Here is a 15,361-nt window from a genome sequence, read left to right as displayed (position 1 = left end):
GCTGTCAATCCAAAATAAACTTGTAACACCGTTAATCCCTGGCATAACCAGGGAAAGACTGTAGACCTAAAACCTGACTCACTGAGAGCTTGTGAATTTATATTTCGGTCATGTACTTCAGTGAGAGACGAATCTTAAAAAGTCCACACTACCTTCTGATGGGGGTTGAGGGTAATGTAGGATAATGTGGGTGTAGCTATTCTGAGGGATTCGTGGAAAGACTGGACAGTGTGTGAAAGGGTGGAGATGCGGTTTCACAAATACACTTCCTTAAGGACTACTCTGTTATTAGGGCAACATCAGTAACCCACAACATGTTTGCAATATCAGAATTTCACAATCCAGACAAGACATAACCAGGAACATCCTTTATTATTTTCCGTTCTGCCATAGTTCATGCTGCTATAAAAAGCTGCTTCTCCTTCCTCGCCAGATGGAAATCGCCCTCTCTCTCTCGCTCTCTCTCTCTCCCGCTTTTCCTCTCTTTCTCTCTCTCTCTCTCTTTTCCTTTCTCTCCCTCTTCCTCTCTCTCTCTCTCGCTCTTCTCTCCGATGCCACTCCAGGATTCCATTCCAAGACCTATTTTTGTAAGGTGAAAAGGAAACTATGTCTCCTAGTCTGTAGTTTTGGCTTTATTTACATTCCCATCTGTCCTTACACACATCACACGCACGGCGGCGTTAGTCCCTGCATTCACTCTCTTTCATTTCACCGCGTGAACAAAAAGACATTTCCAATGCAAAGCAGTCGTGCCATTTCTTTAATGTGAGAGTCAATTCCCTTTGAATGCAATGCCGTATAGCGCCTCCTAACGGAAGCGCAAAGACAGAGTGATGGCTGAAAGACATATAAGTACTGTAAATGATATGAATGTACAAACACAGGATGAGTGTTCATTTTGCATCGTGAGTTGGATTGGATTAGCAGTGTGACTGACTGGTCCTGGAAGAGAGAGTGGAGACCATGTACTATAAGCATGTGTCCTTAAACCGTACAGCATTTAGTTGGTTACAAAAACACAGACCCTAAACAGAGGGATGGTTTGTGAACACTGACTGTGTCAAGGGTCAAGGACGCCTGACAGTTGGATTTCATTTAAGAGAAAGAGGGTATTGTGCTTACATTTTCAGATTTACCAACGATCTCTAAACAAGCAAGACTAATCTAAAAAAAATAAGCAAGTCACATACAAGTGTAATAAAAAAAATACTTTGTCAACAAGTCAATGCAAACTTATTTCCTTTACGAGCAATCAGACAAGTCAAATTAAATATTGCTAGGGTTGAATTGACACCTTTACCAAAACATCATCTGGTATCCAAAAAGTGCAATGACACTACACTATAACACACATGCTGCTGAGACAGCAACTCTCATTCACAAGAGAAACACTGGCACACAGGTGGGACAACCACACAGAAAATTGCACATGATTCTATAGACTTGTAGATCTAGTGGAGATACACCTGTGCTATGTAACCGTCTATTTCCTTCTTTAATTTTTTTTTGCTTTATATCACCTGCTAGAAATGGAATTCTCCAACTGCAACATCAAGGAGTCTTTGGGTTTCTGCACTGTACAATTCAATGAACACATCATGAACACATCACGCATGATGGGATATTGCAAACTTAATTTTGGAAGGCATTACAAAATTGGATACATACAGTATTAATGGTATGCTAGCGGCCAGCCAGAGATCCATATTTCGGTGGTGACACCGTAATTGCAAAGGCGCTGTTGCTCTCTGAAGGGTCCAGAAAGCCTCCAACAGCTTTGCCGATCATTTAAAACATTCTACCTCTAGCCTGACCAGCCACTCAGCCACTGATTCAGCCACTCTTCTCTCTCTATTCTCTGCTCTCGATCTCTTCATTCTCCACAGTAGTGTCTGTCTGGGATATCATTAAGAGTTTTTCTCTGTTGGAGTACTGCCTCGTCAAGCCGTCTTGGACTTCTCCCATAGTGCCGTTCCCCTCTTGTTCATCTGAGGGTTTTTCAGTCTGTTCTTTGTCCAGCACTTTCATGGACGTCACCTGACTGAGTGGCACAGCCTCGTATGACTCGAAGGACTCCCCTCCCAGGTTCCCAAGTTTAACGTAACCCCCGCTGCCGTACCCCTCGAGACGAGGGCAACTGAGGCGGCGTGGTCTCTCCACCTGCCACTCCCTGGGGCTGGAGGGGCAGACTCCCAAGTCGATGGACCTGGAGTAGTCCGAGAGGGCGCTCAGAGACAGGTGGGATCCGGTCACCTTGGGGCCTGGCGAGGCGGGGAGCAGCTGCACCTGTGAGCCCTGTGGGGAGATCTGGGAGGCCCCCAGGAGGCTGCCGTTGCTCTTGTACACCTCCACCGAATCCTGGGAGAGGACTGTGTGCGTGCGCCCTGTTTCCACTTTGGCCTCCGTGGTGCACCCGACGTGGCAAACGTTGGGGTGGTCCGGACTGTCACAGGAAGTGTCGGTGCCCTCTCTCCCTCTGTTGGCTTTGACGGAAGCCCTCCTGTCCTCGATCATCAGATTGTTGAGCTTAATCATGGGCAGCGTGAAGGCGTTTACGGAGGACGTGACTAAGGTCCTCGTTTCCCACTGTTTGGGAGTCGGGGTCGGCTTGTCCGTCCTGTTCTGCTCCCTGTAGATGCTGTACACTGTGTCTGTGAAAGTCTGCTTGTCGAGTGAAGCGCTCTCAAATTTGCTGAACGAGTGGCGTCTTGACGGGCAAAGATCCTCTGAATCTGGCTTTCCGGCACCTGTAGGCCACGAGCTCTTTGCCAAGAGTGCAGCTGTATACATGGCACTGGGCTTACACTCCACTCCTTTGGACTGCACATAGTTCACAAAGCCATTGAGCGGCACATTCTCCTTAGCCCGCAAACTGTGAATGTCAATGACGGTGGAATAGATGTCTCTGAGATTGATTATTTTGGTCTTTTTGTCCCTGTTCTCATGCAAAACAGCATTGGCACAAATGAAGAGGAATATCCCAATACCCATTATAAGGGGTCCAAAAACCTTAAGCCTGTCTGAGTACAGGTGCTTTTTCAAAAAAGCTGCGAAAAATCCCAACTTGGGCGATTCCTCATTTGTTCCGTTGGAGCTGTTACTAACAGCCAAATCTCTGTCCAAGTGGTACATGAGCTTCCCGCTGGCCGTCCAGTTCACCGACTCGGCCAGCCTCTTTTCATAGATCCTCTCGGGCACCGGAGGCTGCTTGGGCAGCGGCAAACCCGGGTACAGCCGGCTCTCCCTGGGCCAGTAGCCCAGCACGGCCAGCGCGATCCCCACTAGGAGGATGAGGACGCCCACGGCTGCCACCAGGCCTGAGATGGAGAACAGATTCAGCTTGCCCTTCACCACCACCACCTCGTTCTTCCTCTTCTTCTTGGCTTTCCGCTTGCGCTTGTTCTCGGCGCGGTTCTTGGAGCGGAGCGAGTCCTGCCGCCGGGCGTTGATGCGCAGGAGCCCGCCAGTGGCAATCATGGCAGAGGCAGAGAGGGGGAGACCAGTCAGTTAATCATCCTGAGAGAGAAGCAGAGAGGGGAGACAGATGGTCAGTTTGACATTGATATTACCATGAAACACAATCTGTCCACACATATCACTGGAAGGTATGCTCTTTTACTACTTTTACAAATTCCATGCTGTTGAACAGCCACATTAATATTATTTTAAGATTTATTATCATCATCATCATCATCAATATTATTATTGTTATTATTATTATTATTATTATTATTATTGTCACCTATCAAGGGTTGGAACTTAATTATAAATGATAGTATCAGAAGGCCTATCAGCAGATTCCTGTCACGTCTCTACTTCTACATGATGTCTACAGGCAAACCACAACTGGGATTCCGCATTAACTTGATGAACACATTTGCTTGATGAGACTAATCTGTCAAAACACATCCTGGAGAAATTGAATAAAGTGTCTCACTTGTCATCACAGTGTATTTGAGCACCTAAGATGTCTTCAGTACCAATAATGTGTTTAATGAGGGTGTCTTTTCTATTTATTTCTATTCACATTTAAAATATAGGCAGACACATTAGGTATTCCTTCCTTCAGTCATCAGCCCACAGTGCTCTATTTCCTATGCTCTCCATGATTTCTGTGCAAATGCAGAGAGTTGTTGTTTGGCCTGGATCAGTATAGCCCCTCTCACAGTGAATGAGATATTAATCCGAATAAGGTTCAAGTCGTTTAAAACGAAAAGACAAAATGGACACGTCACCCAGAAAATAAACATCAGCAGGAGAAACTCCGTGTGTGTAAAGCCAAGCGGCAAACTGGAGATAGATGAGACATGACACATGACAGCAGTGGTCTGACATCACTGTCAAAATGCGTATAATCTATGAAATCTGAGGACGCGGACGCTTGAGAAGAGACGCGTCAAGAATATAATGATCCATAAGGGAGGAAAAGGAAAAATATGGAGTCATGCCATAGCTGGAGAGCGGCTCTCCCTGCTCACTTGGTGACTTGTTGACATGAGTGGGAGTGTGGCAGCGCTCGGCTGGGCCGGATCGGCACATGGCTGAGAGTAACACCGGGGGTGATCCGGGTGACTGCACCAGAACTGACAGTCGGAGGCTGGCAGCCCAGGCTTGATAATCAAGTATGCGCGTGGGATGGAGAGACATGACTGCACACAACACACACTCTCACACACACAAACACTCACACACACACTCTCACACACACACACACACACACACACACACACTCTCACACACACACACACACACACACACACACACACACACACACACACACACACACACACACACACACACACACACACACACACATATATACACACGTGCAAGGGAAAACACAGCCTCAGAAAAGCCCACAGCAGCTCTCCACGCCAGAGTGCATGCTAGTCTTGGCACAATTACAAGACAATGAGACAGTCTGTAGATTAGTATAGCTGAAAAGTACAGGCCACTCTTCATCGACCATCTCACTATCATATTCCAAATATACCACATTTCTCGATGTCCAGCTTGTTCTTGCTGCTGGGCTCATTACTGTTCTTCCCGAACACTGCAAAAGCTTGAACATAGCATCTACATAACTCCATCAGTACTTATTTCTCGACCCTTGAAGTAAGCAGATGATTGTGTAAAGGAGTTTGTTTTTAGTAGAGTGCAGAATGTGCTGCAGTGGCCTCCATTACTCTGCAGAGGATTTGGGCAAAAACAACAGGCTGGCTCTGGCAAAGAGCCTGGTCATGCCTTGACACATTTAAATGAAGGTTTCCTCAGGCCACTGCTGTTTTCAGCATGACTGCACCTCCACCCACAGAAGTGCCAAAAGCAACTTAGATTATGGTCTGAAAGGAATATGCATTCGTGACAAGGATGATCTGCCACTGCACCTCTGCAAATACAGTGCTGAGAAATGGGGGGGACATTCACATACAAGGAACTGCTTACGAGAAAAAGCTGATTATATAATGGCCAAATAAATGCTGTTGTGTGTATACACGCTATGCGTATTTTTCACATGTGCACTGTATCTTCATTGCTACACTGACAACTGTGTGTGTCAACCCTTTTTAAAAAGTAATTTCATTTTCAAATGAGAAAACTCCAATAACACTAGCACAATACAAATTAGAAAAGGAAAATACATCTCTTACACCTCAGACCAATTACCATGAGATTAGAAAATGTAACCATTTCAACCCCAATTATTCATGAAAAGGAAAAACATTATTAGACACGTGTGGACTACAACACTCATGTCAGAGTGACATACCCTGGCAGGCAAACCACTCTACTGTTTCAGGACAAAACAAAGATGAAGAAGCACAGTGAGATCTCCATGCTCACCATAACATAAACAGCATGTTCATCACACCGGGCTTACACAAGCAATTGCTTTCCTTTGAAATTTCAGATATCTCTCTTTTGTGAGGAAAGTCTGTATGAATGTGCTGATTCACAGGAGCAATATAAACACAGATCACCAGCTCTCATCCCCCCCCCCTCCAAGAAAGGCTTAGTGCAGGAGGAGAGGTTTGTGGAGGTCTTACATCTTATAGGTCTCTGGTGGGAAGCTGCGGAGGGTCGATGATGGTATACACACACGCTCTGGCATACTCGCACGATTCTGAAGATTCAACCTCAAGTGAGAGGGATAGAATTTACATTGAATATATAAATGGGTATAACATAAACAATCTCTGTGAGGATTCTTCAGGTTATTTGGTTTATCCAGTCTTTGAAATAAACACTGGAAACTGAAGCTCTATGCAGGCAGAACTCTACGCAACCGCTGCTCGCTGCATTGGTATGAGAGCATCTGCATCACAGATGCCGAAACGAGGCCAAGTATCGTTGGAAACATAACAGGAATGCCTTTGTCCGCTCCTAATGAAGAGCTCTCCTCTGTTGAGGCAGTGCTTCCCCACCTGGGGGATCCCTAGTTGCTCTCAGGGCCAACATAAAGCAGAAATCCTCTCTTTTATCTTCACGATCTCTGCTCTATACCCCTTCCTATATTACATTCTCTGATCCATCATATCGTATCTATCTACCTACCTATCTATCTATCTATCTATCTATCTATCTATCTATCTATCTATCTATCTATCTATCTATCTATCTATCTATCTATCTATTTATGCATGTATGTATGTATCTATCCATTCTGTCTATTTGTGGACAGTGCTTTGCAAATGCGTTAATAACGGCATACAGAGACATTGAGAATGCAGCCTGTGTTCAGAAATACCTAGCAGCGTTCCACAGGTATGGGAGTCATGTTTTGATGTGAACATCTGAAGCCAACTTGTGTTTTTTATGCACTCACTTTCCAACGCACAAGAGACTGAGGAAGAAATTCCACTGAGAACCACAGAGGTATCTATACATCAGGCAGGAGAGGTGTGCTCGTCAGCCATAGTAAAATTCCTACCACTGATAAGTTGCTAGATGCTGGTTGTCTAGATTTTCATGTGATTTCATGTTATTTTCATTTACATCTTAATAAGAGTAGATATGTCTTTTCATCTGATGAGGATAAGTTCAAACAAAGCTCCAAGCTACTGACTAACTGAGGCTTGTACTGACGGACACAAGGCACACAGAAGCGGACGCTGACTCAGATTCGGCGTTATTCTGCCACATCTGGACTGGATGCAGTTCTTAAAGATCAGTTGTTTTTAAGGGGGTGACAGCCCCGTAGTGTTACATTTAGAACTGACGCAATACATGATTTATTCATGACTTGTACCACAGGTGCATGTTGTTAATGCTGGCTCAGGATGCATTATATGGGGAGTTTTATTTGAATTATTGGATCATCAATATTTTATTGTCTGAGTCAACCTAATCCCATTTCTCTTTATAATCCAGCGGAAAAACACTCAGCCCATGGTAGGTTATTAAAACATAAATCATCATAGCATCATAAATATTTTTAAACCCTGCAAATTGCTAATGTTGATGTTTTTAATGATAATTTGCAGAGCAATGCAGGGGAATTGAATGTGATATTTATTGGGCAAATGTGAAAAGCAGCCGGTTGCTAAACTGGTTTGGCATCTGGCTGACTAACAGACGCCACTTGAAACACCTGGTGCCTCAGCTAATGACAACAGACAAGTCAAATCCCTCAACAGCCCCAACGGATTCACTGGCACACACACACTTTCTACCTCATGTTATTTCCCCAGGAAAAACTTCCACCACGCACACACAACGTAATTGAGGAAAAAATGCTTCCGTCTGCTGCAGCGTGACTTTGCTGTGAAACAAAGACTCTATGTACACATCTGGGAAAAATACTGACAGGTTCTACAGTGCATTCAGACCCCTTAACTTTTGTTAATTTTGTTATGTTGCAGCCTTATGCTAGAGTCATTTAAAGTAATTTTCCCCCAATCAGTCTACACTCAATAACCAATAACAAAGTGAAAACAGGATTTTAGATTTTTTTGCAAGTTTATTAAAAAAGGAAAAACTGAAAGATCACATTGATGTAAGTATTCAGACCCTTTGCTCAGTACTTAGCTGAAGCACCTACGGCAGCGATTGCAGCCGTGAATGTTCTGGGGTGACATGATGTGACAGGCTTTGCACACCTGGATTTGGGGATTTTCTGCCATTCTTCTCTGCAGATCCCCTCAAGCTCTGTCAGATTGGATGGGGACTGCATGGGGGTGCACAGCCATTTTCAGATCTCTGCAGAAATGTGAACTAGGGTTTAGGTCAGGCCTCTGGCTTGGCCACTCAACGACATTAACAGTTGTCCCTAAGCTACTCCTGCGTTGTCTTGACTGTGTGCTTAGGGCCATGTGAGAAGGTGAACCTTTGGTCCAGTCTAAGTTCCTAAGTGCTCTGGACCAGTTTTTCCTCAAGGATATCTCTGTACTTCACTCTGTTAATATTTCCCTCAACCCTAACCAGTAGCCTAGCCCCTGCAGCTGCCAAACACCCCTCAGCATGATTCCACCAAGCATCCCCATTGGGGTAGGATTGGGCAGGTGATGAGCAGTGTCTGGTCTCCTCCAGACATGATGCTTAGAATGTAAGCCTAACAGTTCAGTTTCCTCATACCAGAGAATCTTGTTTCTCACAGAAGTCCTTTAGGTGCTTTTTTTTTTGCAAACTCCAAGCAGGCTTTTCTGTGCCTTTTACTGAGGAGAGGCTTCTGTCTGGCCACGCTGCCGTAAAGCCCAGATTGGTGGAGTGCTGCGGTGATGGGTGTCCTTCTCTCACACACAGGATGCCTGGAGGTCAGCCAGAGTGACCATCAGGTTACTGGTCACCTCTCCTCCCAAGGCAGCTCTCCCCCGGCTGTTCCGTTTGGCCAGACGGCCAGCTCTAGGGAAAGAGTCCCGGTTGTTCCAAACTTCTCCCACTAAAGAGTTATAAAGGCTACTGTGCTCTTGGGAACCTTCAATACAGCAAAATGTTTTTGTAGCCTTCCCCAGATCTGTGCCTCGACACAATCTTGTCTCTGAGCCCTCCAGGTACTTCCTTCAACCTCATAGCTTGTTTTGGGCTCTGATATGCATTGTCAGCTGTGAGACCTTATCTAGACAGTTGTGTGCCTTTCCAAATCATGTCCAATGAATTGAATTCACCACAGGTGGACTCCAATCAAGGTGAAGAACCATCTCAAAGATGAGCTCAATTTCAAGTGTCATAGCAAAGGGTCTGAACATGTCAATATGATGTTATAGTTTTTCCTTTTGAATACATTTGCAAAACAAATCTAAAATCCTCTTTTCACTTTGTCGTTATGGGGTGATTAAATGGTTTTAAATGATTTTAGTGGGAAGGCTGCAACATAGCAAATTATGTGAAAAGAGTGAAGGGGTCTGAATACTTTCTCACTGTACAAACACCACCAATGGCACCCAGTGGCAAGTTCTTAAAACATACCAACATAACATTAGGTTCTACATAGATAGAACATTAGATATAATAGAATAGATAGAATATTTATGACTCTTTACTTTACAGCAAAGAACCTTTAACGGCTCTCATAGGGGTACAAGCAGATGAATGGAGTGAGTGTAGCACACAGTTATAACGAGGACGTCAATCCTAGCAGCACTGCCATCAATAGGCCAATTCATCTTTTCTATTGCTGCCCTATGAGCAGCTCTGAGGGGCGAGTATATATTTGAGTTTCTGCATCCTGAGCCCATCAATCGTGTCGTTGTGGGGAGACAGGGCAGATGGGAGGTGGTCTCTGCTTCACTGCTGCCCGGCGTCCATGAAAAATGTACTGTCGTGCAGAAGCACCCATTAGGGGCCGAGGCCCACAAGTGCTTCAGCGTTTGTTCCAATTTAGAAGATGAGCAGGGAACTTAAATTAACAATCAACCAGAAAAAAGGTTTTTTTTTAGGAAGAAAGGGCATCCACAGATTTAAATACATTATAGCGTATCTGTTGGCTTTGTTTGGTCAAAGCAGTGCTAGGCTGCAAAGCTTTATTAGGAAAGGAATCATATTCCATAGAGTAAGCTTTCTGTGATGGTTTTGGCCAGTGCATCTATGAGAGCCTAGGGAAGAGAGAGCCATCTATGAGAGCCTTGATGGAGTCACCATCCTGAAGGAGGTTATCCAAGGCTTAATGGTGGGTAAAAAAAAGCCACTGAGAGGAGAGAGGGAGGAACGTCGAGGAGCACAACTACACCCCTATCCTTACGGCGTTAATCACAGATTCTAATGAGGCAGCTGCAATATTTCATCAGAGCCCTCGCTCTGTTCTAGGCTGCAAAGTTTTATTAGGAAAGGAATCATATTCCATAGAGTAAGCTTTCTGTGATGGTTTTGGCCAGTGCATCTCTGAGAGCCTAGGGAATTTGGCATTTGGAGAAAAAAAAATGACCAGAATTGGAAAAGCTCACATGACAAAGATATAAGTGTGGATGAACTTCGCACCACAGGGAGCTTCTTCTTCAACATCTGAAATCATTTGACACCATCACAAGAAAATGGCATGTTTGGTTCCAGCCATCTCTTCTAAACTTGTTTGAGCAGCACTCATTGGTTGCTGATGGATCGCCCCGTCAGGAGAATTATGGCGCAGTTTTACAGCTTTTCACAATTTATTGTTCCCTGCATCCCACTGGATTGCAGTCCTGAAAAATATGACAAGAATGCCTCCCCCCCCCCCCCCCCCTCGCATTGTATTGAAGATTTGTGAGATGGGAGGGAAAAAGCTCCCTGTCTTTCACCAAAAATAAACAGCCTCAACCAGCCAGGCTTCTTGTTTTTAATGCTCACTCAGGGCCATTTTAAAGTCTCACTTTTGATCATCAAACTGCATTGAACACAATCACACCAGAGCATTAGAACCTAGCATTTACTCTCCTGGAAGAAGACATTATCCACTGTTTTATGGCAGGTGTTCATCTTACAGTTAAGATCTAGTTTTTATGATGCTCCAACTGGATAGTCACTCACGCCCTGTTTCATGTTCCATGTTTAGGAACATGCTAAACTCAACTACCAAAAAAGCCTTGTCAGTCTCAACTCTGGATTCCTGTGAAACAGTTCAAAGGTTTGAGCTCGATCACATCAAAGCAAGTGAATCAAACAAAACAAGGCTGAATCCCCGTAAACAGGAAAATGGCTGTCGCACTCATGAAATGACGCTGGGCGGGCAAAATTAGTTTGACATCTCAGGTAGTCAGGTAGCAGAGCTTTGCTGATCAAAGAGTGACCTTCTAATGCGTTCACTGGGGCTTGTGTGATAAGGGAGGTGGGGAAAAATAAAAAGGATATATCATCCGAAGATGACCTGTCAGAGTTCTGGTGGAAAAGTTCAACACAAGGACGAGAATGAGTTCAGCTCACCAGTTTCTCTGCCAATACAGCCTTTCAATTCACATTCAACAAAAGGACAGTATCGGTCCACCATCTAAGCTTTATAAACTCACGGGCAAGATTCTGTCTGAAATGGCCTGCCAATCCCTTAACAATGGCGTATAAATGACATATGAGGATTTCTATCACATGCAAGACATCCAGAGCTGTCAAAGACAGGAGGCGAACCGAACAGAGGAAAGGATGACAAACGTCCACTAAATCAAATGATTCTATTGTGTAAAAAAAAATACCTCGAGTCACCATCCTGAAGGAGGTTATCCAAGGCTTAATGGTGGGTAAAACAAGCCACTGAGAGGAGAGAGGGAGGAACGTCGAGGAGCACAACTACACCCCTATCCTTATGGCGTTAATCACAGAATCTAATGAGGCAGCTGCAATATTTCATCAGAACCCTCGCCGCCCAATTTCACACTGGTGATACAATTGATCTCAATTACATCTGTGTGAGTGTGAGTGTGCGTGTGTGTGCCACCACTGGGAGAGGAGAAGGGGGCCCTTCCGTATGGGTTTTGATGGAGACGGTTCCTGATGTCTCCTGACTGTGGCTGTAGAAGGAACCCCAGATGACTCAACGCTAAACAAAGCTGATCTGACATATGGCAGCACGCGTTTCTGTATCACTGTGGTCATAATTGTGACTGCTCGCCTCCATTCAGGAAGAAAATACGCTTTCAAAACATTCTCCAGCTGCTTCCTGAAAAAGGCCCAATAGAATCAAATTATGTGCAATTGTTTCTGTTTCATGCTAGTTGCTGGAATGTGACCCATTTAAGCAAATGTCTCCTTGGCAATATCATGTGAAAGATATTTATTAAGACAAATAATGAGGTTACGCAAGGGCTTGTTGCATAATGAAGGTTCTAGCATCTAATGCATTTAATGATGTATGCAATAGTTGCAGTGTGCCCGTGGCATAAACATACTCTTTTCAGCAGTGCGCCCAGTACCCCTCAGTAGAGTATCATGACTGTATTGCTTGGAACACTTGGGAACTCACAAAGAATTTGATATGTCCAATAAGGTTTATCGTACAACAGGTTGAACTACATTTTTATAGGATGAATGTTTTCTATAGATTGTTAGAGTTTTTGACACATCCCAATGAACTACAGCCTTTACAGCCATTTCCTGTCTTGATTCATCTGTACATGTCAGATGTTCAGGCTATTTATAGTTTCAACACTGTGCACTGAAATGCAAAGGGGTTTCCTAACAAGCACCGGTTTGATGAAGGATGCAGTGAGATCTGTTTCATGACAGAGGAAGACGAAGATCTCTGCTGCTGATTGCTCTGTCTGACACAATGCTGGGGGGAATGATACTGAGCTTTCTAGACCACATCAAGCAAAACATCTGCCTTGAATGCCATTCAGTGACAGAATTGATTTTCACATGGAGGTCATTGTCACAGTTTTACACGGACATACTAACATGCCTGACATGAGCACTGTCAATACTGGTCAGTCAACTTGTCATTTCATTCCAACAAAGACAATCGAAATGTCTAATTAAGTAATCTTACATTCTTGGCTGTGCCTTATCCCGCATATGGCAACATAACAATAGAGGATAGATCAGACATACTACTCACACAACAACATCATACAACTCCATCAAGACATTGATTACCTCTGCATCAAAACAACGATGCAACATTCACATACGGTTACTTCAAGTTTCTATATGGATCGTTACAGAGTTTAACACCTGTAACTTTGATCCTACTGGCCACTGACTCTCTCAGAGTGACTGTTTTTGTTCTGGTGCCTGTGTGTGCAGTAAAGCGTACCGTAGGTAAGTCACAGTACTGTTCATGACTGCGGTCACGTTTACTCTCTTGCGTCAAGGGGGGGGGGGATGATCACACAGCCGAGTGTGTTGGAAAGGTTTCACGTCAGGATCATGACCGAACACCACTGTGTGCCACAAACACAACGCAGCTCCTGCACCTCTCATGCTAACCACAAAAAGGTAGCAGTGATGATGTTTGAAGTGTGAGTATGTTGTCTGAGTACTCATCTGAAGTCAGTAATATTCATTAGCACATCTATCAAAGCCACAGAATTTCATTCATGTGTTTATCGTTTCCTTTAATAGCTTTGCTCCCGGTGTTCAAGCAATCCCCACTGCCCCCGTCTCTTTACTTGGCTGCATAATAAATACAAGCCCTGCTGCCAATACGCATCCATAGCCACAGCATCTAGTCACCCCTAGGCAACAGAGACATTACAGCTCAGTGGCTTTTATTACAGCTGATGTTGCTGTCGTCCTGGTGCCATCAGCTTGACGTGTTGTGCACTGCCTCACCAAGTTCCACCGTACAGAGCCAGCTGTGCACACACCAACCTTCTTCCTGGGGTTAAGGCTATGGTTTCAGATGAACTGTTCACCCACATCACCACAACCCATTTCAACGTATTTGGACTGAATGGGGTGTGTATAGCAGGGGAAAGTAACAGGGTGATTTGGCTTAGTCAAACAGAGGGCTGAGAATGCATGTCAGGTAAAAACTCAGCCCTCAATGATCTCAATACAGAAGAGCCTTTGTTCTATTAAATCAAACCACCAACCATCTCATTTCAAAGAGAAAAAGATGCTGGCATCTACTCAGAAAATAGAGGTGCAAATTCATTTGAACACACTGCCAACTCAGTGTATGATGAATAATTTCTTTTGTGTTTTACAATAATAGCATATCGTATCGTGCAGCAGTTGGTGCGTTGAAGGTGGGCACAAATATTCTGGCTGGCACGCGTTGTTGTACTTTACTGGATGCATATCACATCTGGAAATTGACATTTTATCCAGCGTGGTAAACACATTTTAGGGGGATTACAATTAAAAATGGCAGACAAGACTTTAAGAACACCTGCGGCCGAATAGATACATATACTATAGATACTACATAAAATAAATATCTTTGTATTTAAGAAATATGTGGAGTACTGTGAGAAGAAACACCAAATCAATACAATCATTTCATATAAACGAAGTAACCGAACAACAGAAAAACGGTTCCATATACATTTTATCCGGGAGTATGCCGAAAACAATGACAGAAACTACTTACCATGAGGAGTACAATTCAGATCCCATAATTAGGGTGTCTAAAACGAAAGTTTCTATCCTCGAGTGTGAAAATATCACGTTGTTATACAAATTCCAGGCACTCCACGTAATTCCATGTTTAGGAGACGGTTTGACAGGCACCGTTCAGCGCTGCGTTTTTGTGCGCTCCCGTCGTTTCATGTGGACGTGTCTTTCCGCGCAAGAGCCTTCCCCTTATATTCGGCGCGCTCGCGCTGATTCTCCTGGGAGTGTCTGTCAGGATGCCGTGCGCCGGAGTTTGAAACGGGGAGTTTTGTGCTGGCTGAATGGGGGTGTTGCTGATGTTACAGTGATTCTTGGGTGTTGTTGCTATGATACCAGAGCAGTCATCGATTGAAATTGCTGCAGGATTTGAATAATTGGCTTCTTAACTCTTTTCCACTGTAACCACCCCTGGCCGTGAGCAGATGCGCAGCAGCTCTTTATCACTAAAATTCACGGTGATGGTCGGAGCGCGTGATATGAAACGTTTCGTACATCATCTGCAGTGGGCATGACAGACAGACGAGCGCAAAAACACGGAAGAATCAACTGTGCAGGACACCTGGTGCCTTCTGCAACATCAGGCTTCGGCTCATCACATCTTCAGTGTTGTGAGCGAGTCGCTTTCAATCCATGCGTCGCCGAGTACATGCGTGAGTGTACATTACTCAACGTACAACATTTACTGATGACCGTAAGTTGATTAAGTTGGCACTTCGTGAGCGGGCATCATCATGGACCCTATCAACTCTCACGTAACGGATGCGCATTAAACCCCAAATCAGTTACATAGTTACACGATAGAGCCAACTCATTTATAACCACATTAACCTCAATTGAAACGCGACATGAAAAGCCTCGCCATCTGCGTTCAATAGAGCTATAGTTCCCTGCAGGTGGGGAATGC

General features: G+C 44.4%; 1 protein-coding gene across 1 annotated transcript; it reads right to left on the bottom strand.

The window, feature by feature from the left end:
• Positions 1-737: 737 nt before the first annotated feature.
• tmem200ca (transmembrane protein 200C, genome duplicate a) lies at positions 738-14,989 on the bottom strand. The gene is made up of 2 exons (XM_012816116.3): positions 14,435-14,989; positions 738-3,516 (listed from the first exon to the last, which is right to left on the bottom strand). The coding sequence occupies exon 2, from the start codon at positions 3,475-3,477 to the stop codon at positions 1,852-1,854; it is 1,626 nt and encodes a 541-aa protein (XP_012671570.1). The 5' UTR covers positions 3,478-3,516; positions 14,435-14,989; the 3' UTR covers positions 738-1,851.
• Between the last annotated feature and the right edge of the window lie 372 nt (positions 14,990-15,361).

The sequence above is a fragment of the Clupea harengus genome, chromosome 17, assembly GCF_900700415.2.
Source record: "Clupea harengus chromosome 17, Ch_v2.0.2, whole genome shotgun sequence".
In the NCBI taxonomy this organism is placed as follows: Eukaryota; Metazoa; Chordata; class Actinopteri; order Clupeiformes; family Clupeidae; genus Clupea; species Clupea harengus.
The sequence above is the reverse complement of the archived record's forward strand: the minus strand, read 5'-3'. Positions and strand labels throughout refer to the sequence as shown.